Genomic DNA, 26,373 nt, shown 5'->3' on the forward strand with positions numbered 1-26,373 from the left:
TGGTCTTTTCTTTGGATTTGTTAACAGTAAGAACATATACACAGTATACAGTTAACAGAGTGTATATATATATATCTATATATATATATATATAGATATATATATATATATATATACAGGAAGCAACGGGCGAGTGGACACACAGGATGTGACACATCCAGTTTGATAGCTAAGTATATAAAAGTATGCAATGTGAAACTCATCGGCACACAGTGGAAGACCCAACATGTTCATTTGTGTTAAATTGTGTCGGCGCACAAAGTCGTGGAGTTAAAGTGAACCTGGAGTATCCGTGCGATCATGGGGGTGTTTCTCAGGAAAGAAAAAGAAAATCTCCGCCGTAACGGATCATTAAAACTGAGAAACTTTGAAAGCTCTTGTTACAGCCGGCCACATTCTTAAATAATGATGACAGCCTCTCTTTTTTGTTTTCATGTTCCACGGAACCCAGGCAGCTTCGGTTTCCTGTAATGAAGAGAAGAACTGGGGAATTGTTACCATTTATGTGTGATGATGATGATGAAAGCCGCAGCGCAGCAGTCGAGGCGTAACACGGAGGATCGGAGACCAAACATTCTCCATCGTGTAGTGACGGTTAATAAAATGAGAAGAATCTTGTCTGGCTTTTTCCAAGAAGTCTCTCCGGCTGTTTTAAACTTGGGGGTTTGACCCTGCGAAGGCTGGCGTGCATAATCTATGACCCTGTGCCTCCTGGGGAATAGATTATGTCTCCCTTGTGTGGAAATGGTTTCTCAGTTGCAGTTCTTCTCTGCACTAACTTCTCCTCTTTCTGCCGGTCTCTCACATGCTCTGTTCACTCTCCCCGTCTCTTGGTATGTGCGGCATCGCTCAAATCCATAGGTCTCACTGAGCCGCGCTTCATCCTCCTCCTCACAACTCGTTACCTCAAATCTCCGCCTCCGTGCAATACATCTGCGGCTCCTTTCTGTCCTCATTTCGAGCGACTCGCGTTCTGTCTTTTTCCACGTTTTCCTTTTTTAAATCTTCATCGCACTTAGAATCTATCACCCTCATCTCGCCAAATAGCTTTTTTCTCTCCCTCCTCATTGCTCGTTGTATCCTCTTCAACAGCAGGTGGAGCTTGCCATCCTAAGCCAACGCTTTGAGCTTCCATTTTGAAAAGGAAGAACTCCATACTCATGTAGACAGAGGACAAAGTGTGACAAGTCTGATCTCATGTGTTCCTCATTTCCTCTTTTACTACTGATTACACTTTCCCCGCTCCAAGCAATCATTCCCTTTGCCCAGCCGTATTGGATCTAATTTATTTCATGTCCCCGCTACTTTTCACCTCTCCCTAGGCTCGCGTCCCCGTGACTGCGGTGATCTGTACTCCAGTGGTCAGAGAGAGGACGGCATCTACTCAGTGTTCCCCGTTCACCACCCTGCAGGCTTCCAGGTCTACTGCGACATGACCACAGACGGAGGAGGCTGGACGGTGAGTCAGAGGGAAACGCACACATGCTACAGTTAACACACACACACACACACACACAGGCTCAAAAGCTGTATATCGTCACCTTCCTAAAATAATTGCCTAAGTCATTTTTTCAGGTTTTTCAGAAATCACAAAAAACGAATCCCGATGTAATAAGGGTGCACAAGCTGTAATACCGGTCAAATTATGTTTTGATTACTAATATTATGTTCGAGTGAGATTTTCATTGACAAAAATGCTAACTGAATTGCTAGCTTACATGCTAGCTTCAAAATGCCATATTAAAAAGCTTGTAAAAATGGCCGAAGTCACATTGTCTTTTGACTTTGGCAAAATAAAATGGCCGAAGTCACACTCTTGACATAAGCAAGACAATATTTTTTTGTCAAAAATGGCCATTATTTTAGGAAGGTGACGATATGTATCTCCCTTAATCAGAAACATTCACTCAGTCTCTACATTCTCATCAACGCCTGTTTGTACAAATCTGCTATTCTCCACTTTATAACCGCGACATAGAAAAGATTCACTGAGCGTGAATCTTTCAAACTGCACAAGATAACATATGCAGTGTTTGTTTGGTTTGTTTATTTCTTTGCGGCCTGCTGTGATGATACTTGTACTGCGTTAGGAATCTCATCCATCAATCCCAGAAGGTCTCATCAAAGTTTCTTCTCAGAACAGCGAGGAGATCTGAAGCACACGTTTCACGTGGACCCCGTTTGAAAGCAGCGCATTTATGTTCATGTTTTACTTCTGTTGTTGTTTTTTAGAAAACAGGAGAGAAATTAGTCACATCTAAGTGAGAATGTCACGAGGAACAGTGAAGGCAGGAGGAGCGAAGGAAACGAGACAAACCAAAGAGCGTCCGATGAATCATCGCGTGTTCAGCAGGACGAGTAAATGATGTCAGTATAAGAGCTTTTAGTGTGACGGTCCCGTCACAAAGTAAATCGTGAAAAGTGTCTACTTTATAATAAGTACACACTTTTTAGCATTAGTAAAGCATGAATAAACAATGAATTCATCATTTGTTAAGCATTATTCCAACATGAATACTCATTAGTAACTATTGATTAATAACTAATACTTAACTAACCAGTAGTAACTACTGAATTCATTTTTTGTAATGCTTTGTAAGGCATAAATAGTCCACACTTTATATTAAGCCACAGAACATGCTTAACTAATACTTAACTAACGAGTAGTAACTACTGAATTAATGAGTACCGTAAAAGTCGGGGGTTTACGAGCCGCTAATACCTTCGGTCAGTGTCCCCGTTAGCTCCCCGCTCTAGCCAGCTGGGGCTCCTGCTAGCGCTCCGTTACTTCCCCGCTAACTTCCGCTAACTTCCGCTAGCTCCCGTAGCAGCAGCAGTGGCAGCAGCGGCTACAGCTAGCTAGCAGCAGCGCTAGCTAGCAGCAGCGCTAGCTAGCAGCAGCACTAGCTAGCGCTTCTCCTAGCTTGCTACAGCGGGCACACTGACCGGAGGTAGGAGCGGCTTGTAACCCGACCTTTACAGTAGTAACGACCTGATTTCATCATAAATTGCAGCATTTTTTGTATCATTTACTAGCACTTTACAAATGATCTTATTAATCATCTATTAGTCATGATTACTTCATTTCCAAATGGGGAATTCATCATTTATAAAGTATGAAACCATAGCGTATTAATCAAGAATGAAACATTTATAACTGTGTTTATGGATGAGTTACTAATGAGTGTTCATGTTGGGATAATGCTTTTGAATTCATTGTTTATTCATGCTCTACTAATACTAAAAAGTGTCTACTTATTATAAAGTGCTACCAAAAAAATCAAACATGTGCTGCAGCTGAGACGTGAGAGCCAGCTTGACAGCTTCCATTTTGAATGTGCAGCCACAGCCGTCATTGAGCCTCAAACACCATTAGAGCCGTCTGACCTGTTTATGTTTCGCTTTTCTCGCATCCTCGCATTTGGGATTCTTAAAAAGGTGAAACACGGAGAGAAAAAAGATGCGTAGAGTTTCTTTACGTTTTTTCTTTTCTCGATCAAACCTCTGTCAGTTGTCTGGCCTCGCTAAAGTAAACATCGCTGTTAAAGAGAGACTGTATACTGGAAGCGCTGTCTGTTGAGAATGACAGACAGCGAGGTGAACAAACATTGACACTGAGCTGTTTGAAGTTATATTTGGAAGTGTGGTTTAGATGTATTTTACTGTGCGCACAAACACACACACACACACACACACACACCGTCCTACTGGTTAGAGACATTTATTTCCCTTTGTTCTGACGTATACTGTAGCAGTCCTCTGGGAAAGAAGAGCAGTTCTTAATAGAGAACTGAGGCCTTGTAACACTTAAACAGTTTGAAATTTCAGCTCCATGAATCCATCACATCCATTTTTGTATCTTTTTCCCTGATTGTGATGCATTTATTGAGGCTGTGGATTCTGTTCATTCAGGGTTTGATTTGCAGGATCTGTACAATGAACTGCTCTAGAAATTATTCCTGTTCCTTTCACGTCATGCAAAGTGATGCAAGCTGCGTGAGAAATGCTTTTAGGCAATGAATGCATTCCGCAGTTAGTTATTAGAGTCCAATCGGCTATCTTCTTCCAGCTTGTTGACATCGCTTTCAGGGATATTTTAAAGCTATTTAAGATGGCCGTTGTGATGCTTCCTCCCTTCAACGTTTGAATATGTTATCAAGGTGTAACACTGTCTCCATATTTTCAATTTGGATAGTTTCCTCTTCACAGTTTTGCCAGCGATATCTGGCTGCAAATGCATGCGCATGTATTTGTCTGTTCCTTCTATACTCTTATGATCTGTTAACACACATGCGGAATGCTTTTACAAAAATGAATGTCCAGTATAATAATAATAATGCATTTAATTTATACTAGTACTCAAAGTCACTTTACACAACATTTTTGAAATATCCTAAAAGCTATGCAATAGAACAAAGAACACACTAAAGCAGTTCTGAAGAGGTGGGTTTTGATTTGTGATTTGAATGATAATAACTTATACTTAGAAGGAGCTTAGAGAAGCTAAATGTATTCCCATCCCACTCTCCTCCACTTGTTATTGCACTCTAGCTGCAAACACATAGCGCACGTGTCAAACTCCGACTCAAAACCATGACGGCGAATCGCATGTGTTCGTTTGTGAACCGGTGACTAACTGTGCGAGAGCGGCAAGGTCGTCCCCGACTATCATCAAATAAAACAAGACTGACAGACCGACACAGTGCTTAGCACAGCATGATGGAACAGAGCTACATGCAACACTGTCGGCGGGTAAACGCTCGTGTGCGTGTGTGTGTGTGTGTGTGTGCGTTTGCATGCATTAACTGTGCCAAACTGTGTGCGTCAGGAATAGCTTGTGAGCGCGGTCATGCTTTCAGCTTTGCTTCCTTTTCACGCAATGCTAATAAGTAGGTGTTAACCCTTTAAAAACTGTGTGCGAAAATCCCCCTGCGCCTATTATCAGACAAAAAACAACCACATATTATCTCCGGAACCACATCGTTGATTAACTTCATTTAAATTGCTACAATAACGCAACCCTTGTGAGAAGAAACATCTGGTGTGAAACATCATTAAAGTAACCGTAAAGTTGAATTTTTTAACCGAACGACACAGTTTTTTGACTGAAACTCCCTTGAACACCCACATGCTATGTTCTATTATGATTATTGTTGCAGAGTCCGATTCTTTAGGTCATAATCTTTTCAAAAAGGTGTGTTATTAGTTTGTGGGCTGTTGTCAGGGCGCCATAATACAGTTTGAAAAACTCGGTGACCGCTCAAGGATGCATTTTTGGGAAAATATTTTTCAAAATATCTTTTAAAAGTGATTTTTTTTGCAGATATACATTTTTTTCCCAAGACTTTGCTGAACAAATGCATACAATAAACACAAATATTGGAATTAATTTGGGGTTCCTAAGACGACGAAGAAAAAAAGTATAGAGCCAAAACTGGTTCCACCGAGCCCAAAGGGAAGTAACGGCTCTTTGCACGTTGCTCCGTACACACAACAGAGGATTTCAGGTTGAAGCGATGCTGATGCAGTTCACTGATCGTGCCGTTGTGCGTCGAGCTGATTGCAATCACACTTTGAGCCTCATTAAGAGATCAGCGAGGTGTGAGGCGACGGGGGGGCAGGTAAGGAGACGGGACGGTGCGTTCAGGGACTTACTGTCTGTCTGACGGCTGAGCTTAAATAAGGGATGAGCCGTATGCCGCCACCTCGTTAGCATACTTTGACACAACGTAGCAGCGGTGCAGACAGTCTGAGAGACGCGCAGGTTACTGAGATGAAGAAGGCGAGGAGGGAGCGCGGCGCAGAGGAGACGAAGAAGAGAGGGCTCGATGAAAACATCCGAATCTGATGTGGAGAGAGAGAGAAGGAGACGTATGGAGGAAAAATATATGAAGCACAATGCAACAGCAATTAATTTTGTTTTCTCCATACTCTAAAGTGCATTCATTCAGATGTGGCCTTCAATAAAATATCTTTCTTCGATTGTTTTGGCAGTAAAAAGGTATCTCTTAGGGAGCCTCGGGGACTAAGCTTAGACGTGACGGTGACAGGAAGAAGCCAGGACTGCTGTCAGTGATTCATATTATTATGAATAATATGTCTGTTTGGATATCTACATCTTTCAGTATCCTAATTCACCTTAACACACGTAATACCTGTTTTGCATGTAAGGTTTTGTTATGTGTGGGTACACATGCTGGCTGTGTGGCCTATGGTCATGATGCCCAACCAGGTGTTCTTTAGTTTGATGGAAACAGCTCGTGGCTCTCAGCTATTTCAAAAGGCTTTTTGTGATAAAAAAAAACTATTAAATATAATACGCTGCATGAGGGCAATCAGAGAGTCCAAACCCACCAGGCCACCCACAAATGTTTCTAACTTTATAAATGAGAAAACTAGCTTTTAAAAACGAGGCGGTTTGGGTAGAAAACTACAGACTGAATAACAAAGTCTAAGTAGCTCAATGCATATTTCTACAGAGCTGATAGCTCTGCTTCATCAGCACTTCGTGATACATGATTGAACTGATTTCCCCAAGGGTTCACAAAGAAAGAGACGGTCATGTACCACGCCTGTCAAGTATTTCTAGAGAGAGAATACAAGGAAAAGAATATGAGGAGAATGTGTGGTTGAAGAAGTGTCTTTTGTTAGCTACAGCGACTTCAAACCCAGAGCCAGGTGTTTATTAGAGAGCCAAGACAAGCGTGTCGGATCATGTGTTTTGCTTAATGTATAGTGTTTTCATTATGGATCTGGCATTTGTATCAACACAGAGAAGATAAATACCGTATAGGATGTACTAAAATATGGAGATTGAGTTTGAGTTAACATCATTTTTTGGGGGGCAAAACGAAGTAGCGCTGGAGGGTCGGTATCAACTGCCAATCAAGGCAGACATGACCTTAATCAAAACCAAACAAAAGGCATATTTTAATCTAAATGTGCTTTACTCAAATGTAATGCAGTCACACATAACAAAACAGAAGGTGAAACGCAAATAAAAGATCCTAGAATGAAATCCTCTTTTCAGGACCATGGATAGCTCCACTAGGCTCGCTGTCCCAAAACACCTTGTAAACTTCAATATTTAATAGAAATAATCACGCAGTGCGGTCAACATATACATAAATAAGCTAAAGAACAAACTAGTCGTCAAACTAAGAAAGTGTTGTCCGGTGGAGGGGTCCTTTCCTGTGGAGACGTCCATGATGTCATCTCTATAATCTCACTGAAAGTCCATTTATGATGTTATTGTTGTTTGGCACGAAGGACTGATTTTTATTTTTGGTATTTAAATGTTTCTATTGGTGAAGTAACATTCATCACAAAGAGGGGGGATGCATTGTATCTCCACCAGGGATGGAAATATTTAGACCAAAATGAGGGGATAAGGGGGGTGTTTCCATTGTAATACAGTCTAGGTCACTATACAACTATGTCCTTTAGTGTCCACTAAGAACTCAAATGAAGAGAGGAGACTAGTCCGGGTTGATGTGGATGGTTATCAGAAGAAATTGGTCAGTATTTCACCACGGCCATAACTCAGACTCTGGAGACTGTTTGACCACAGAGGTAGGAGGGATGATGGCAGATAGGACGTAAAAAAGAAGAAGAAACTGTCATTACGAGGCCCCAAGCCCCCTCAAAACACACACACACACACACACACACACACACACACACACACACACGGTAGAGTATTTTGGAGCATATGAAAGAAACATCTACACAATCAAAGAAGCGTACACATGCCATGTCTATAGAGTAAATATGTGGTCATATGTGCTTACAGACACACGCTTCCACACACACATATACTAAAATATGTATACACACAAGCCCTCACTCAGATGAAGTAATCCTTTGGGCTTGTGGTCTACGTGTTTCGGCAAAGGGAGATTCCAAATGCCATTTAAACACAGCCTCGCGGCTTAGGGTAATGTCTTCTGTTATTACTATTTTATTTGTTAAAAGGAAGGGACTAAAAATGACCACGGCATTAATCATGAATGAGAGTAGATATATGGGAGTGCCGTGTGCGGCTGCATTATCAAATGGTGCTTTTATCAGAAGGACTGCAATCACTCTCAAATATACAATTCAGCTAAGAACCGAAAAGTAAAAGTTTGAGATTGAATGTATGATTGTGCATGTTGCATTGCTCCGTTAGAGGCTGGGAGTGCCTTTGAGCCTCTCAGAGTGTACGGTATGGGCTTTTCAGTGTCTCTATCTGGCTCACAAGCTCTTCAATATTTCATCTGTTAGTTTATTGGTTTGGAAGAAAAAAAGAAAATCCAGGATGGATGTTTCTGCAGTTGTGTCTTATCTGCAAATGTTGTGTAAGGCAGGGAAATTGAAAACTTCAGAGTACAATCTAACTTTTGTCCCGAACGTAATTGTTTCCACGAGGTTTAGATCCAGTATCACCGTATTCAGATGTTGAGGTTTTAATTTGCTTTCCTGGACAAGCATGCAGTGGTGTCCTCGTTAGCGGGCATGAGGATGGAGCTGAGAGGCAGCGAGGAGATGTCTAACAGCAGCAGCATCACAGGTAGTGTCAGACATATCCAATATTTTGGGAAATATTTGGGAACATTGACAGATGTATATATTTCCTCTCAGTTACATGTGCAGGCACCCAGTTCCCAGTTATGCTGTTGCTGCTGGACCTACTGTATGTATGTTTGCATGTTTTATACATAATTATAATAACTACCCCATAAAAGTTAAACCGGTGTAATTCACTGCATTCACATGCAAAAGAAACACAGTGAAAACGAGGACTCTTCTATCCCAAATATCGGTAATTTCATCGCTCAATAACGATATCACAATATAGCATGTTTTCTGGTAGTTCATATCATGAATAGTGTAAATTAAATAACCACCTCCTCACAAATGACATGCTGTCAGTTATGTCGAGTGAATTATTTTGTGGTTAAGATCTTTTTATTTTCATTTGAGGTTTTGAGTGATTTGTGGATACTCTCATGCATATCATATTGTTGTGATCTTCTTTTTTTACTTCCTCCCCTGCACCGAGTCTTTGTCATGCATAGAACATTAAATAAATAAAATAAGTTTAAAAAAGCCTTAGCAGAAATCTACCTGTGTTAATCTGGCTTCTCTTAATCCTTTAACCCAATCACGAGAACCCGGTTTCTTGTTTATGTGGTGTTTGAAGAATCAGATTACCGCTGAAAGCCAGGAATAATCTTTTTCCCCTGCAGTAAGTACATGTAAATGCAGAAAGAAAACTGTGCTCAGGCCTACCCGAGAGAGAGGGAGTGGGAGAAAGAGTTTCTGTGGATGCCTGTGTTCCTCCTCCTGTCCCCGCTCACTGCTGCTGTGTTCACAACACATCTGTCTTTCTGATAGGATTATAAAACATTCACCAACAGATGTTTGCAGTCCCCCTTTGAAGATAGCATTTGTGCAGACTGCTGTGGATTTATGAGCGCTTTCGTCAGACGGTGTGGAATTTATAACCATATCATCAATATTCCTAACAATGTAATCAAATTGTTTGCAATTCCTCTGTCTGTTTTGATCCATCTTAAATCTATGACGGGAGGCAGCTTCTGCAGCTCATTCTATTCCTCCCCTGCTTTGTATTTCTGTATTTCTCATTGTTTTCTCTGTACTGTAATTGCCGATGCATTAATCACTCTCTGGAGATGTTACACATTATCTTCAGTTAGTTAGTACAGAGCAGCGGCACCAAGTGACATCTGCTGCCAAAGCAGCGAACATATAAACATAGTGTGCTCGCAGCGTGTACACGCCAGGAGCTAACAAGCTATTGGCACATTTCCTGTTTTCCACCCGGTCACACGCCAGATTGTAAATCTCCCCCAATCAGCTTCAGAGCGCTCGTGTTGATTCTTCCCCCGTGTTCTGATCTGTCAGTCAGGGTGTCCGTCTGTGCACGCTGAGGCCTCCCAGTAGGTGACGGAAAGCCTGCTGAAGAGCTTAAGGCACCTTGTTAAGGAGCCTTCATCCACTGCGGAGATTACAAACAGCTTAATGTGATCATGCCAAGGCAGCAAGTGCAAGGTGACACGGTTAAGGATCAGAGATTTTCTCGTTAACGCCGCTTGACTTAACGGGTTTGATAATAGTTTACCTGTAACTCAAACTCACTTTTTAATTGTTTTCTACGTTTCATATTACTTCAGGGTTCTTACGGTCATGGAAAACCCGGAAAAATCATGGAATTTTTAAAATGGTTATTTCCAGGCCTGGAATAGTCCTTGAAAAAAATAAAATCCCAAAAGTTTTGTAAAAGTCATGTAAATGTGTTATATTCATGTGTTCATGAAGTTCATTTAACTTGAATTGAATTGAAAAATTGAATTGAATTTACGCTTAGTTTGAAATAATTACCGTAAAAGTCGGGTTATACGCCGCTACTACCTCCGGTCAGTGTCCCGCTGTAGCAAGCTAGGAGCTAGCTAGCGCTGCTCCTGCTGCTAGCTCCCCGCTGCTGCTGCTACTGTCCGAGTCCCCTCTACCAAGTCGGGTGTAGTAGAGCCGGGGCTGGTCCCTACCTTTGGTGGTTGTCGGGGAGCTAGCGGAGAGCTAGCGGAAAGCTAGCGGAAGTTAGCGCGGAACTAGCATGAGCGCCAGCTGGCTACAGCGGGCTGCAAATGGGGACAATGACCGAAGGTAGTAGCGGCGTATAACCCGACTTTTACGGTAATATGCTTTTAAAAGAAAGACTCAAAATATAAGCAGGCATACATACAGGCATCTATATAAATGTTTATTCTTTTAATCAAACTATTGTCTCATTCATTTGTGTCATTTAAGGTTTACTGTATGCTTTGTGTTCTCATTGTTAGTTTAAATACTACATTTACTCACTTTTTACTGTTTACACCCAGATTTCACTAAATGTTTGCTCATGGAAATTTGGTTTAAAGTCATGGAAATCCAATGGTCAACATGTGTATGAACCCTGCTGTTGCAGTCCTGGAAGACTGGTCTCACTTTCACAGAGTTCCCTTGACTGGGGAGGAAGTGCATGAGACTTTCATCTGTCAATACTTTGTTTATGGCGACTTGCTGACACAGACACTGACAAAACATGTCACAGCAGCCATTCCTCCACTTCCCTTCTTCATCAGCACGGCCTGTCTGCCTGTGTGCCGAACATGTGCAAAGTATAAGTCATTAAAAAGTGTTATATTTCTATGACGGATAATTGGTGCATCCATTTAACATCGTCAGACAACGAAAACAAGTGTTCACCAAGTATAAAGTGTGTGGATATTCATGAATGATAATGAACTGAAAGTCGGCGAGACTATCGTATAGTTTGTAATTACTGGTTTTCCAGCAACTTCTTCAAGGCTGATTTCTTTACTAACTTGTAAACTGGAGGTAATTCTAAAAAAAAAAAAAGAGTTGCCTTCCAGAGAAGGGTCTGTTTAGGCTTTGTGGGGCATGTAGAACAGCATGTATAAAGAATTAATTACCTTCGAGCTGCAAAGAGCTGCAAAAAGAAAAGGGATAAAGTTAAAAAAAAACCTGCAATATGGAAAAAGACTGATGGGGAGTGCCAGAGCTACAAGATGAGAGGAAGCTGAAAGTACAACTGTCCCAGAACCATCCTTTATTTTTACCGTACAGATGGTACACACACACGCGCGCACACACACACACACACACACAAAGAAACAACAATACAGACCTTTACGAAGCAGCAGATGCTGCATGTTTGTTCAGATTGTGTCCGAGGCCTTTTCTATTGATACTGACAGTATATTTACTTTCCTGTCGATTAATCTGACGCACTGAAAGGATCAGCAGTAGTCTGCTTCATCTCACATGCCTTCTTTTATGAGCTATACCTGAACCAAATACTGAAGCGCCTGGCTCCAAACTATTACATTTATGAGCTTAAATTATTAACTTGATATGAATGAAAATGTAACTGGGAGAATGCACCTCCTGTGATTGATGTAACGCAAGCCGCTGGAGAGCGGACGTCCGCTGCATTTGCCGGAACTGCAGAAACACTCAGTCCGCTTGGTTTTCTGTGCCCAGAAGTTACTCAAGAGGGTTAAGAACAACCGACAGCTGGAGGATTTTAGTGGGTGACTGAAATGTTACAATTACCTCATCGTGAACTGAAAACACGCCGTGAAAGGGTGAAAGTCGAAAGAAGAAAAGTCAAAGATGAAAATAAAGGACGGTCAATTTTCACTGAGCAGTGCAATGCAGATATAACCTCCACAATGAAGGAGTACAAGCATGTTTAAAAAAAATGTTTCTCTAGAGCCCAATACAAGTGACAGCATAGAGTTCCTATTTATTTTTTAGTATAATGTGAATACAGGCTGTAGTCATTATTGATCTTGTAGGTCTGTATTGCGACGGTTCTGTTCTGTATGACGTGAAATACCGTAAAAGTCGGGTAATAAGCCGCTACTACCTTCGGTGGTTGTCCCCGCTAGCTCCCCGCTGTAGCCATATAGCGCTTCTGCTAGCTCCCTGCTGCTGCTAGCTCCCTGCTGCTGCTCGCGTCCCCGCTGCCCGAGTCTGACGTCGGGGCTGGTCCCGCTACCTTTGGTGGTTGTCGGGGAGCTAGCAGCAGCGCTAGCTGGCTACAGCGGGGAGTTAGCGGGGAGCCAGCAGCAGCGCTAGCTGGCTACAGCGGGGAGCTAGCGTGTTGCTACCAGCAGCGCTAGCTGGCTACAGCGGGGAGCTAGCGGGTCGCTACCAGCAGCGCTAGCTGGCTGCAGCGAGGAGCTAGCAGCAGCGCTAGCGGGGACAACAGCCGACGGTAGGAGCGGCTTATAACCCGCCTTTTTACGGTACTGATACCTTGGTTCAACGTTTCTCTTTCTTTGGACAGTAGCGTAGGTCACAAAGTATACATTCGTACCAGCATATATGGCGTCCACAGTTTTCTAAAGTTGGGTAACCTTGTACAATTTGGGAGAGTGCACGCATAAGCATACGCATCGGTTCAACCTTTTAATAAAATGTCTGCTGTGTCACAAACGCAGTTCTCTGGCTGCGTATGGCTTGAACATCCCCTCTCCCTCTCCACAATACAACAATTCTGTCAGCTTCTGACCTTGACGGAAACCACTCTGAAGTCGGGCTCTGCCCACGAGCCAGACATTGTGTGTAAGGATTTGTCATCGTGGACGTTCGGCTGCGTCACACGGGGACTGTGGCTGTGGCTATGAGGTGACATAGTCGGTAGCTCTATAAAACACAAGCATTTGAGCATTTGAGTGCAACCGCTCCAGCTGCACTCGTGCACTTGTTTACACTCTGAAATGGTCCGCTGGCTTTTGTTTCTTTAAAAGGTGGAATTGAAAAGCTGATGTTTTGTGGCGCTAATGGTCTTATAAATTCCTCCTTGCCCTTTTCCCTCTGCGACTGTGTTGACCAGCGTTGTGAGCGAGCGCTTGATGAGCCAACTGTAGTGTAAGAGCCGGAGACATTGTGCTGTCTGCTTATCTGCCTCTCGGCTGCATATTCCTGCGTGTTCTTCACTCGCATGTTATCAGTAATAAAACAGGCCAGAAGCAACAAAACTTTTTCACGGTGCCCACAAACTTCAACATTAATATTAACACCCACAAGCTTATACAACCATGAATACGATTACGGAGACACACGCACACACACACTCACACACACACACACAGACAAAAGCAACGGTGCATGCACTAGCATGTAGGCTCTAAAACACATTTATTGAACAGCTTTTGAAACCTACACATACATAAATCCCATTGAATATGACCCTTTTGGCTCTCTCTATGCAAAACATGCAGACTTATGCACACATGCAGCATCAGTACACGCATGTGGGTGGTTGCTACATGGACGCACATACATACAAACGATGTGCAGACATGCACGTATCACACGCGTTGTGTCTCGTTTCCGTTTGCATTGTGATCCACTCCCAAAATCACATGTTGCCCTCTACCCTGCAATTCTGACCACAGCTTTTCCCTCTTGAAACATGTGAAAGAAAAGGATTGGAGATCCCTGTGAGCTGCATGTCTCCAGGGAACACACACACACACACACACACACTGACACACACAGACACAGATACTGGCCTTCAGGGTCAACAATGCAATTAAACCTCAAAGGGGCTCTCCAGTCTTACAAGGATGCTAGACATGGAAGGAGGCCGGGCCAGAAAGACAAGAGCGTTAACCCTTATCTGAACCGGGCAGTGTGCTGGTTAAGCTGCACGCTGCAGAGTGTTGCGTCATGTGACCACTGGTCAACTCCTCACCGCCCCAGTGGTTCATTGTAGAGGATGCCGTCGGTAGTCTGGTGTCTCGGCTGAGGCACGAACGCCATCTTCAGTAACTGTTCACCTCAAATGCCACAGCTATACCAACACACCAGACCTGCATGCAGACTGGCTTGCTGTGATAACGTGATAATAAGACCACAGAGGATTTGATTAGAAGACTGACGGTAGTCTGGCACGTCTGTTTGACTTTCTTGTGTGTAAATTTGTAAAAACAAAACAAAAACAAAGCAGATTTTTCCGGGATTTATTGAGTTGAGGGGACACTTTTTTTGCAGTTCTCTTGCCTTCACAAACTGCTGATTTTTTACAGTGAGTGCTAGGGGAGAGTGAAGAAACACGAGGGATGCATGAAAAGGAAAACCTCATTTTTAACATATAGCATTATCAATTTGAGGGCTTTTCTATTGAGCTCATTTGAATGTAGGGACGAGGAAGGAGGGAGTAAGATAAGGAGGCTGGGGGGAGGGTCGTTATTTCAAGGAGACTTTACTGACATGAATGTTGTCATTTTTCATTTTTCAGTGCCTTTACCAGAGAGGTTGACATAAATCTCACCAGTAGAAACTGCTGACACGTCAGTAACACGATGATGGTGCATTGTTTGCACGGTCAAAACGCCAAAGTCTTTTTGATTTGTCTAATCTTTGCAGGAACAGCGATATTAACGGGTTATTAGCCCCCTGTGAATCAAACATATCATTTATTATCACCGTTAAATCATCTTTTTTACAGAGCAACATGTTGCTTATTATAAGATAGTGTATCAGCTCTGGGATGGACCTGCACGATGATATTAATTTATCTCTGTTATGATTTAGATTTTATTGTTTTAACTGTGCAAAAATAAATACATTATTACAATATTTTCAATCCCAATGCATATGCATTCCTGAGATTGTGTTTCATTCAGACTATGCCATGTTTAATAATTACACTCTGACACACACCGTACGTATGTGTGCACAACACAACACTCGGGCTGTTTTATTGAAATCTCTCCATCTGTGCATTAATAAGCTGTGAAATGAACTTCCCTCGTGTCTGTGTGGATGTTTGATGACATTTCTTACAATATATCCACTGTGTACCATGCATTCATGTTGAAATCATCAGCAATAAAACACCATCCAGTGGATAGATCCAGGAAAACTAAACACAATACTGCAGTGTGAAATCTGAAGCCACACAATGGTTTCTTATTATTAAAGAAAATCATTTGTAAATGAGTAACACTGCACTGCAGTAAATTACTCATGCCGATAACAGTTAGTAGTTTGACTTTATATTCAGATTTAATATAAGAGGTCAAATTCTGTAGACGTGTAGAAGTTGGATTTGCGTGTCAGCTTACGGCCGTTAAGAAGTATAATCGCTGACATCGCTAAAGATAACTGGCAGTGGTGTGATCTCTAATGCTGCGGGTCAAAGCCTGCCAGAGGCTTGAGCAACAGCTGATGCAAATCCCTTTGTTTTTTTTATGTTTGGCAGGCGGCTTCATGCGAACTGTGACCTCACTGAACCTCAAAGGTCACGGGGTCACAGGGTAAGCATGCGGGGAAGAAGATGCAATTGACTTTTGTACGTTTCAGTTGCATTAAAAATAAACTGTCAAAGGTTACAAAGATTTACCAATAAGTGGTGATATTATATGCGTATTCATTGCCAGCAAATCAAATGAAAAGACAATTAAAATGGATATTTTGTCACATCATTGAAGCCGAGTTATGATCTGTTATTATTACCACAAACACTTGAGTGACTCTTTATCATTTACTGTTACATAAACACTCATCTAAGTAATTATGTGTTAAAATCTACCGAGCTGAGCTGCACAGTTACTTACTGGTTCCTTTCTCTTTCCATTGGTAGAGATTCGTATTGATGCAATGGACAATATTAGTTTATTGCAGCTATATTGCTATCTGTGTATGTGTTGTTCTCTTTTTCACTGTAAAATGCTCAACATATATCTGTAATGTTTGCTTATGTCATGTGTTTATTTTAAAAGGATAATACGAGCCAATACATCATTTTAGATCTTTTGAACTTCTCAAATGCTAAAATGTGTTAGCTGAAATTATGAAATAGCACTTTCTTTGAGTGGAAAATGGATTGGGTCAGAATTATAGGATTAGAGGAACATGTTATGACTTTAGAGTCTGAATTATGATCCTAAGTCAAATGTAGTAGTTTGTATAAGTATGAGATTTGATAGTCAAAATGTTTAAAAAAAAATAACATATGTAAAAAAACAATAATATTTGCATAATAATGATTCTAAATCAAAATGATGGCTTATTGTCAAAATATGCATTAGCCTCTAAAATGTGTCTGTCTGTGGTTCACAGTCTGAAATACATAGAAGAGCAGACTCAAGCCATCTTTGGAGACTTTTACATTTAAAATGCCAGAAAGTTGAGGTTCCTTTAACAAGATGGCTGAACTAAGGAGAGGAATGAGCTTCAATCTGACAACAGAATCTCGGTTTGAAGACGATCATATCTCTGGAATAACGGAGTGAATTATGTCGCAGGAATTTCAGAGAGCTCTGAATGTGGAGATGAGGAAGTTAGCTTCTCAGAGAATCCCTAATACTCCCCAAGATGGTGGAGATAACTGATGATGACACAGTCATGAAGATTAAGATGAAGACAATTGCGAGGATTTTTGCCGTTTCTCTGCAGGGTTTAGCCTTTTGTCTGCGCTGATGTTAAAAGCAAATGTGTCTGCTGGTGCCATCTGGTACCTCCGTGGTAAATTACGGGATTAGTCACGCTGAACATGAACTGTCTCAAGGAATTTCCTTTGTCATTCCAACATTAACGCAGCCTTCCAACTGCGAGGCCTCGGCTATTTCCATCTGCATGCGTTTCCTCTTCAGGAGCAGATTTCCAATTCCCCTTCATCCTCAACCTGGCACTTTGAGCGTCAGCACTTTTTAATGCACAGAAAATAGTCATCGGGGGCGATATGGATGCTGCACACCATCACCACACACACACACACACACACACACATGCACACATGCACTAGAGCTAAATGGCTAAATATCTGCTAATGCATCCTTTGTTTTGCGTACAGAAAGGGTTGCTTTATAAATGAAAAAGAAAGAAAAGAAACTACCTCCCATTTTCTTCACACACCATTGCGCCATAGTGTTCACGACTCACAGAAGAAGAAAAGAGCCGTCCTTCTCCGTGTATTTAGGATTATTGTTTTATGAGTTCCATCTCTTTCCTGGGACTTCAATTACGGACGCAGAATCCATAGCGATTTCATTCAAAGTCAGTCAGAGATTTAATGGATTCCTTTTATTAGCTTCCGACAAATTGCCTTTTTAGAGGGAAGAACATTTGCATTATTCATTTGCCAAAGAGCAAGTTCATTTAGTTTAGTTCTAGATGAGCTCAGCGACCAAACAGTGGGACTTTGAATGCCTCTCCACCGAGCAGGATGAGACACACACTCTGTGAGAGGGACCTCGTCTGACCCCTGACCTCTGACCTCTCTGTCCCTTGCCTTGGCCGTGCAGGTGATCCAGCGCCGGGAGGACGGCTCGGTCAACTTCTTCAGAGCGTGGGAGTCGTACCGCGAGGGATTCGGCAAGATCACCGGCGAACACTGGCTGGGTAAGTGTCTCAGCTGTGTGTGTGTGTGTGTGTGTGTGTTTGGCGATGTATGACCGTGTGTGTGTGTCATGTGACCTGCCAGGCCTGGCCAAACCCTGGAAAGTACACAGTGTGTGTCAACTTTGGTCTATTCGCTCTATATATATATTAATATAATAATATATATATCGCTTGACTGCACTTGATTTATATACCAGATGTGATGCAATATATGATTTATAATACTAACTATTTCATATAACTTGAACTATTGATATGACTGAATTATAGCATTACTCATAATTATGACACATTATTAGTTATCACTTATAACAATAACTGTTAACTGAAGTTTAATTGGCCATTTGTTAATGATGGTCATTATAAAGTTTTACCCATAATGCACTTGTGAGATGAAGTACAGCCTTCAAAGTGCAAACAGAAGGAAGAAAGAAACTCCCTCTCAGAGGGAAGTAGCTCCGTGAGAATGATGGAGAGAAATAAAAGACTTCGGATGACTTTGGCTCTTCATATGATGAAGAGTCCAGTAATGAAAACCACTCCGGTGACATGGACAAAGATCAGCAATTCAAAATGTGTGTGTAAAGTGCACTTCTTGAGAGGAGTCTGTTCAGCAGCATAATATCACAACACACGCCAAAAAACAAACAATTAAAATATGTGTTGATGTTCACATGACAAACAGAACAGCAGTATAATTCATTTTCTGTTTTTTCCAAACCTCACAGCTTCTCAATGGTTGCCTTCTGCTTATAATTTGCATTTCTCAGAGTGTGCGTGTCCAAATCCTTTTATTTCTGGCTGGCAGCGTGACACATTAGTCCAGGCCTCCGCTCAAATTTGACAGGAAAAGAATGCCAACAAAGAATGAATTTGAGTGTGAAATTATCAACTTTTTCCCAAAGCCAAATTCCTCTTCTCACTCAAATACGTCTCACTATCATTGTGGCTCAACATGTGATCTGCTCAGACCTCCGTGCCAGATGTTGCATTTGTGTTTTTATCTATTTTACATTCATAATCAACTGTGTTTCCCCGGTACTGTATGGAAATAGACAACCAGTTATTTCCATCACAAACTGGCCTTTGCAGCTTCTTTTTAATTGGCCTGACATTTGTTCAAGGATGAGACGAGGCCTAAAAACATGCTTTCTCACATCAGGTGTTAAGTATGGAAATTGACTACCAATGAAGCTCGTATGCGGTTAAGGAAAACAAGACATGTGACCCTGTGGGAACGTCTCATCACACCAGCAGCATCTCTCTGGGTCTGACCGTAATCTCAGTCATTATCCACACACATACCCAGTGGTGTGACTGGGAAAAACTGGGAAAAACCAGCGAGAACCTGGTACTTTGGATGCCGCGTTTCTGAACCACGAGCCACTCTTTTAGTCCTGATCCCAGAAGCCTTTGGGGCAGCCGCTCTCCCACCCAACACACGGCCGCGACCGCACTGTGACTCACGCCGGAGAACAGTGGATTTGTGACTGTGTCGACACTCGGGAGGCCGGCCAGAAGCCCGTCGGGGATTCATCACATGGCGCGAAGTTGCTGTGAAAACAACTCGGCGTTAAACGAGACGTTGCCCAATCAGCACCAACGTGGAGAGGGGGAAAACTCTGGCATAGTGAGCTGCTTCCCAATTCTTCTGAGTGCATTACTGATTTCCAAATCTGGTCCGCTTACACAAAAATCGCCGGTCCCAAAAGCGCTAAAGCATTTGCAGAAATGTATTTTCCTGAGGAGATGTGGGTTGAGCGGCCGTGTTAATGAGATGCCACCGTGTCTTTAGAAAGCCTTTCATCGCAGTGAGCACGGGCTCAGACTGGCGGAGGAAGTGGAGCTTGAAGAAGTCTATTTCTGTGAAAAGCACGAGCTCGGCGTGGTCAAGGTTATGGACCGCGGCTGAGAAACTCTCCCCATCAGCACTCCTGATTATAGCGCGCCAGGCAGCGGTGTGTCACTTTTGTAAATGATGTCTGACCGTAGTGCAGCGGTTACACAAACATTGCATTAAATCACATGAAAAGGAATCAGAAAACAGACTGAATTCCTCCCCGAATTCAGTCCAATAGCATATAGATCATGTAATATATTGAATTAAACGTATATATAGACACTATTTCTATTATTTCCCATCATCTATCATTATCTCCTTCATCATCATCATCATCATCATCATCATCAATGATTAACACAGTTTCATCTGGTTACTCTCCATGTATTGTAAATTAATGATGACACGTGTTAAATCATTTTTATAATTCTGTTTCATTTCTGTTCTGACTTTCATCAGGGCCGTGCACTCACTCACCCACACACACACACACACACACACACACACACACACACACACACACACACACGGACTAATCTGCAGAAGCGAATGCTAACAGGTGCTGCAACTGTAACATGTGTGCCACCTGGAGGCAAAGGGTGGTACAGCAGTAGTTATACGCCGCTGCTTATTAATGAGTCTGTTATTAGGATTCTACTTATATTTCACACTTGAAACAAATGGAAGTAATTGATGCAACAGAACGTAAACATTAATCTATTGCAGGCGCTTGTCCATCAGACGTGAGCGTAAAGTAATTCATAATTGGCAATATGTAAATTGTCTGCAGGAGCAGAGCAGCAGGAAACATCCGGGCCTGCAATGCTCTGTAATTGTATAATATTAGCTTTGCCTGCACAGGTTCTCCACCACCTTCACCACTCTGCTTCACCTTGCTCGATATAGGAATGCTTGCATGTACTGTATAGAGGTTATGTGAATTAATGGACATCTAGGTTTCTCTTTGCTGACCCGAGGCCATTGCAGAGTGCACCCATAATAAAAGATGTGGTTGGAGTGCCGGCTAGCTCTCCCCATGGTGCGCTGTGGGGAAATGCTGTGAATATGGAAAGCTCCGGATTTAGCAGACGGAATTTCAATGAGCCGGCGGGCGACTTTGAACCTTTCAGAGCACCCTTTGCTCATTCAGGGGGTGCCGTTGTCTCGTCACCCCCATCATCGATTACCCTCAGGGCAAAAAATGAGAAATGGATCCATGCTTGCCTGCAGCCTACAGAGAGAAATCCATTGCCAGACAAATATTGCTCACTAACGCCACCTCTGAAGATCTTTACCTATCTCTTTATCTTTATATGCAGCTGGATTTTTTTTATCGACACGTCTTGAACTTCTAACAATGTGACGATCGTGACAATTGATGATATAAATATCGTTATATTCTGTAGATGTTCTTCATTTCATTATTCTTATGTCTGAGAGTTCAGGTTGTGCAAGGTCAGTTAAACCGATACTGTACTGGAGAAACGTTCCTCAAGGTTCCTCAAGGTTCCACGCTTTGCACTGCAACACTCACACATGTTTATCAGTGTATTGACATTAGGGAAGCAGGCTGGTCGTTGCACGTTCCAGCCTTGTGAGGAAGGACGAGGACACGATTCTCCTCCTCTTGGACGAGTTAGAGCCAATTAAATGTTTGATGTTCATGACGGAAAACTGTGTATTAAAGAGCCGAGCCTCCGGATGTTCGGGGTGTTTTTTTGACGGTCTCCCTGCGCGTTGACTGGGCGACTCCCTGCTATCAAGATTGCAGCGAAGAAAAGCCGTGGTGAGAAGATGCAGGTGGCCTCCTTCACTGCATGTATTAGTTTGCGTTTGCTTTGCAGGACGACACAATCACACGTGTGAGAAGAGTCTAGCACATCCGGCACCACGTGCAACAGGCAAATAATATGAACTCAATTTAGCTTCCTCTCTTGTTCCCTGTGAAAACTCAACCGGATATCTGTTCCTAAGCGGTCTGGCAGCTCAGCTGTTAGTTAGTCAGAATGCTGGAAGATTTCACTGGCTTGAAGTTGTTGTTTCATAGTGAAGGTGTAGCTTTAGAGTGAGTCCAGGATAATGATCCGGTCTGCTTGTGGATTGCTTGCAAAGAGTCTTTGATATTTTTTAATTTGACATCCATGACATCATGGATCTGCAGTTGTTTGTCAGCCGATATAATGTGGGTCCTCCAGGGCTCAGATATAACTCACCATGCTGTGTCTACACCTGTAAACACTAACATATTGCTGAATAATCTATCCCCAAGGACTCTGTATAAAGAGCATAAAACTGGGTCAAGGCAATTCCATCGCTGCCATCAAATCTGTTTGACACCTGCTCTCGGAGGCCGGTGTTGCCGGGTCGACCTGTAATGTGGGTCCTGAAACAGTTTAATGGCGTCCCAAAGAGACTAACCTAGTTCCCCAAACCTATTGCAATAACATGCTTCTGTATGGTGTTGAAAGCGGCGTAATTATGCCCTCTCTCCCGGCTCTGAGTCCATGAACTGCAGCAGTAATTTCTACTTGCGTACACACGTAGAATTACTGAATATAATATAAAGTTGACACTGTGACATTTTGTCCTTTTCTTTTTGTGAAACCTGTCGTCAGGGGAGTGACATTCAGGAGAAAGGTTTCCAAAGTGATCTGGAGGCCATTCGTCAAACAAAATGTGGTTGTTAGTTTAGTTGTCATCTGTCAGAGAATGAATGAATGAATATGTACTGTATTAATACCCAAGGGGGAATTTGGTGTTGAAGTATTAAACTTAAACAATAGAAGTGCAAAAATGCAAAGTATGTATGTGTATATGAAGTGTGTGAAGTGTAAATAAACATAAACACATTATATTTGTATATATATATATATATATATATATATATATATATATATATAAATAAACATATTTTATTTGTGTACATATATATATATATTTTTAATTTTTATTATTTGTATATGTCTTTCATCCCTGTTGCTTTTTTATTTGTATTTGTAAGCTGTAAATTGTAAGGCGCTACTACGATAACAAATTTCCCCTTTGGGATTAATAAAGTATATATCAATCAAATCATCAAATCATGTACAGTGATTAATCAGTCAACAGAGGATCTGGCAAGAGGTGACTTATTGTAAAGTCTTAATGCTTTATAATAGTGGGAAAACAACCCAAAAAAAGTAGCGTCTTTGAAATTATACTTACATATTCCAACATCTATATGCAAGTGATTCAGTGCTCTAAAACAAAAAGGTTTCCAGTCAGTATTATCTCATCATATTCATCCTGAGTCAAAGATTTGTTTTACTTTTTCCATATAAAAGACAAACAGAAACACTCGACATTCTTGAGCGCGACTCAATTGTGTTCGTCAGTGGAGCATTAACAGCTTAATCAATACCTGTAAATGGAATTCTAGTTGTTTTGTTACCTGAAATAAATAATTCGTTGTCATACCAACTGCCGAATTGGAATCCTCTCATCCGTTTATTTATTTACAATAGAGGGGGAAATGCCATCCTCCATTTTTTTAACATCTTTGTCATACTGCAGTCTTTTTTTTCTTCTTTGATCAATACAAAAAGACAATAACGAACGACGGAGAAAACCTTAAACGTAGAGGTAAAGAGGTAAAAGTCCACACACAGATACTGCACTTGAAGCATTTTGGCGGAGGAAAAAACTGCTGATCCCTTATCATGCTGACACTATATTCCTCACACACAGGGATTTATTTTTTTGCAGATGGTATAGTTTGAGGAACAGCTCGCCAGTACCGCTTAAGCTCCGCCCGTTGGGTTTTCAGTGTGCGCCTGATGGATCTTCGCTCTCTGGGCGATAAGATAGACTAACTGTTACTCTTACTGTTGCTCTTTGAGTCACGTAAACCTGGCGAGGTGAATCCACCCGGGACATTGCATTATATCTGCCCGGTTTGCTCCTCAAAAAGGAGCGGACCGCCTATTTAGAGCCGGCGGATCAGGGAAATTAGGGGAGGCAGAATCTGCTTTGATATCAGTGGAGGTTGGCGTGTCGATGCCACGGTGGTGCAGACGATCTGTTGCCGTCGCCTTCAAGCTCTTTTCATCAATGCTCACCATTTGTATTCACCGCAGGAGTTCTCTTCCTCAAGCCTGTGTGTGAACGCTGCGCTCAGATAACCAGATAACCAGCGTGGAGCGAGACGCCCAACTCACGACTCGTTATTCTGGGGAATTGTGAGCAAGCCTCAGGCGTGAGGGACACAAATACAGGTATCCCACAGGGAGCGGGAACAGGATGCTGACTGGTGGGCCCTCACAGCTCATCTTCTCTCAATTTACACAAATATGAATCCAGAAAGCCTTTTGTAAGAATGGTAAGAGAATATGCAGCGTTGGAAAGAGTTGTGGAGTCAGACGGCTTCAACCGGCCAACGAACGAGGTCCACAGCAGAGGAGGAAGAGGAGGAGGAAGAGGAGGAGGAGGAAGAGGAGGAGAAGAAGAAGAAGAAGAAGAGGAAGAAGAAGAAGAAGAAGAAGAAGAAGAAGAAGAAGAAGAAGAAGAAGGAGGAGAAGGGGGAGGAGGAAAAGAAGAAGAAGGAGGAAGAGGAGAAGAAGAAGAAGAAGAAGAAGAAGAAGAAGAAACAATAACGGTGAAAAGCCCCAACGAACGAGGTCCACACCAGAGGAGAAGAAGAAGTAGAAGGAGAAGAAGAAGAAGAAGAAGAAAAAGGAGGAGGAAGAGGAAGAGGAGGAGGAGTAGAAGAAGAAGAAGAAGAAGAAGAAGAAGAAGGAGAGAAAGGTGAAAAGCCTCAAAATAAATAATTTTCAACTCACTCCCAACACAGCCCACAATTCCAAATGATTTCCCATCATGCACCACTCCCGGCAGTCAACCTGCACGCCGCATCAGTGTCTTGCGTCTCTTCCAGAGACGAGCCCAGGAAGCCCCGGGCCCAGGTGGCACGTCTCACTGCTGTCTGAAGGCCTGTGGTGACTAACTGGCTCCTGTCTTCACACAGATCTGGAAGCAGTTGATCTCTTCTTTCAAAATGCTCCATAACCGCAGTGTTACCCCGTGAAGCTCAGGAGCAATGGCGGCAGACAGGCATGTTTCCTTCGCGTCGGCGGTCCCGAAGTCCTTTGAAAGACTGGTGTCGGCCCACCCAAAGCACATCGCAGCTGGATCCCCTGCGGTTTGTCTACGAGCAAACACGTTGGTTAATGAAGCAGTCATTATGGCGCCGCACGTATCCTGCAGAGTCTTTAGTGGACAGTACCGTATGCACGGATCTGGTTTATTGTCCTGGAACTCACAGCAAAGTATCCTCACACAACGTATATGCGTATAGGATATCTTCCCAAAAAGTTATTACTCATTATTTTGTGCGTTTTCCTACTAAAGTCCAGCAAACACACGTCAATTTCCACTCCACGTCTTTTCAAAGTAACCTTCCATCTTCATAGAAAACAACTCAGTTTAGGCAACACAACGACTTTAAGAGGTTTCAGGAAAGATTGTGGGTTTGGGTTAGTGTGTTGGAAACATCCCGTCTGTTGTCCCTTTGTAACACTTTCCTTTGATTGTTATTCGAAGAATGAAAAGCGGGACATCTGCTGCATGAAACTACGAGTCACATATGGCGAGCTTTGATAGTCTACGCTATTTACTTAAATGAGAATATAAAATACTCCTAAGAATATAAAATGTCCCATTACACAGCATAATTAATTGCGTGGGATCTCTACAAATTCTACACATTCATTTCCGTAGGTATAGTCAAGAACACGTCATGCATCAGCCTCCATACAGGTGATCCACTTGTATGCCGGAGGTTCAATCTCCAACTCCCTGCCAGACAGAAAGCAACAGGAGAGGCTGATGAGACTTCCTGTTGTGGCGTTCCTCAGGGATGTGTGTTCGTCTCACTTCTCTTTCTCCTCTACACAAATGACTGTGCCCCTCGACCACTCAACATATTGGAATGTGCAGGTTTACACAAAAGCGTCATAAAAAGGCCGAGCAGAGGTTGCTCTTCTTGTGCCAGTCGAGGTTATTGAGACGGGAGCTGTTACTTCAATTGAACACGGCGACTGTAGGTTGTGTGTTTGTCGGTTGTTTGCTTTGCTTTGGCCACAACATGGGAAAAGAGCAGATGGTCCAAAGTGATGAAAAGATCATTGGCACCGACCTGCCTGCTCCCACAGAGTCATCAAACATGTTTTGCAGACCTCCTTCAACTTTAACTCACCACCCTTATGCCAGGTTTTCTGATTCGATCTGTTGGGGGGAAAAAAAAAAATTGGTCTGGAACATTCCTCGGGGAAACTAGGACACGTGTAGCCTCGTTGGGTTATTTTAATCAAAAACAACAAAAAATGCTTATACAGTCATTCAACTGTTTAATAAGCCATCTGTAGAAGATGTGAACTGAAAATAAGCTTAATTAAAACAACTTCATCCGGAGGCGGTAGGGACTAAAAACGAATGAAAATGTTGTGTATCGTGTCCTCGTTTGGCAGTTTGTCATTTCCTGTTGCAAGAGATGCAACCAGATGCTGCAATGCCAGACTTCAGTGGTGACTTTGATTCAGATCTCACCAAAAGTAAAGTAGTAGTATATT

The 26,373-nt window shown here is 42.3% G+C and overlaps 1 protein-coding gene across 1 annotated transcript in view; it reads left to right on the forward strand.

Annotated features, from left to right (window-relative positions):
• Nucleotides 1-26,373, forward strand: part of fibcd1b (fibrinogen C domain containing 1b) — a gene marked incomplete at both ends in the record, with an annotated part of 100,688 nt that overhangs the window by 46,323 nt on the left and 27,992 nt on the right. Inside the window, 2 exons of the mRNA XM_079235304.1 lie at nucleotides 1,323-1,459; nucleotides 17,832-17,928. Coding sequence (XP_079091430.1) covers nucleotides 1,323-1,459; nucleotides 17,832-17,928 — 234 coding nt within the window. The remainder of the gene's footprint in view (nucleotides 1-1,322; nucleotides 1,460-17,831; nucleotides 17,929-26,373) is intronic.

Source organism: Taurulus bubalis (genome assembly GCF_910589615.1).
Source record: "Taurulus bubalis genome assembly, chromosome: 19".
Taxonomy (NCBI): Eukaryota; Metazoa; Chordata; class Actinopteri; order Perciformes; family Cottidae; genus Taurulus; species Taurulus bubalis.